At 58.1% G+C, this 1221-nt stretch overlaps 1 protein-coding gene across 1 annotated transcript in view; it reads left to right on the forward strand.

Annotated features, from left to right (window-relative positions):
* Positions 1-1221, forward strand: part of JAKMIP3 (Janus kinase and microtubule interacting protein 3) — a 45015-nt gene that overhangs the window by 34853 nt on the left and 8941 nt on the right. The window contains exons 12-13 of the mRNA XM_023538042.1: positions 18-116; positions 211-264. Of these exons, the coding sequence (XP_023393810.1) occupies positions 18-116; positions 211-264 (153 nt within the window). The remainder of the gene's footprint in view (positions 1-17; positions 117-210; positions 265-1221) is intronic.

Genomic DNA, 1221 nt, shown 5'->3' on the forward strand with positions numbered 1-1221 from the left:
CCCTGCTCTCTGTCCAGGAGAGGGAGAGGAAGTCGCCCGCCATCAACTTCCACCACACCCCCTTCGTGGACGGCAAGAGCCCACTCCAAGCCTACTGCGAGGCGGAAGGTGTGACGGTAAGCCCCGCCCCGCCCGTGCCCCGAGTGTGCCCACGCCCACTCATGCCTGCTGGCACTCACCTCCCGCATGGCCCCCGTCTCTCTTCTCCAGGACATCCTGGTCACAGAGCTGATGAAGAAGCTGGACATATTGGGGGACAACGCCGTAAGTGTATGTTGCTCTCCTGACTTGTGCATGCCTCCTCTGCCGACCACCCCGAGGCCCCAGCCCGTCCAAGGCCCAGGGGCCCCTGTGAGTCCCACTGCAGCCTACCATAGGCTGCCCAGCCCCGGCTGCACCCCCTGTGGCCAGAGCTGCTTGGGACAGGCCCCTGGCTTCGGGGAGAAATCCCCTTCCTTTGACAGGCTATTCCTCTCCTCTGTCTGTGTGGGTGGTGACCAGCTCCCAGCAGCCCGGCAGTTCGGCCTCTGCTCCGCTGGGGCAGGAAGCCACTGCTGTGCACACCCAGTTCCTCAGCAGAGTCCCTCTGGTCACATGTCCTCGGATTCTGGAACCACGCTCAGCATTTAAGTTTTCCACACCCTTGATGGGGATGGGGCTGCGGCTTTGTGGACTGCTTTAGGCACCCCGGACCCTTGGGGTTCTCATGTTCTTGGTTTTGGAGGAGAGGCAAAGTGCATAAATAACCCCCAAATCTCATTTAAGGCAGAGTTCCAATTTCTACAGCTGTCGCCTCGAAGGAATCTTAATTACTGAATGGACAAAGTGACTGCACCCCTTCATCCCATCCTCCATCCTCTGTCTACCCACTAATCCTCCTCCCACCCATCCATCCTCCACTCACCCACCCATCCATCCGCTCATCCATCCATTCATCATCCACCTACACATCCGTCCATCATCCACCTACCCATCCATCTATCCCGTATCCATCCGCCCATACCCTATCCATCCACCCATCCATCCACGCACCCATCCATCCATCCATCCATCCATGCATCCATCCACCCACTCACCATCCACCCACCCATCCATCCACTCATCCATCCATCCACCCACTCACCATCCACCCACCCATCTATCCACTCATCTATCCACTCATCATCCACCTACACATCCATCCATCATCCACCTACCCATCCATCTATCCCCTATCCATCC

This window comes from Pteropus vampyrus, unplaced genomic scaffold, assembly GCF_000151845.1.
Source record: "Pteropus vampyrus isolate Shadow unplaced genomic scaffold, Pvam_2.0 Scaffold211, whole genome shotgun sequence".
In the NCBI taxonomy this organism is placed as follows: Eukaryota; Metazoa; Chordata; class Mammalia; order Chiroptera; family Pteropodidae; genus Pteropus; species Pteropus vampyrus.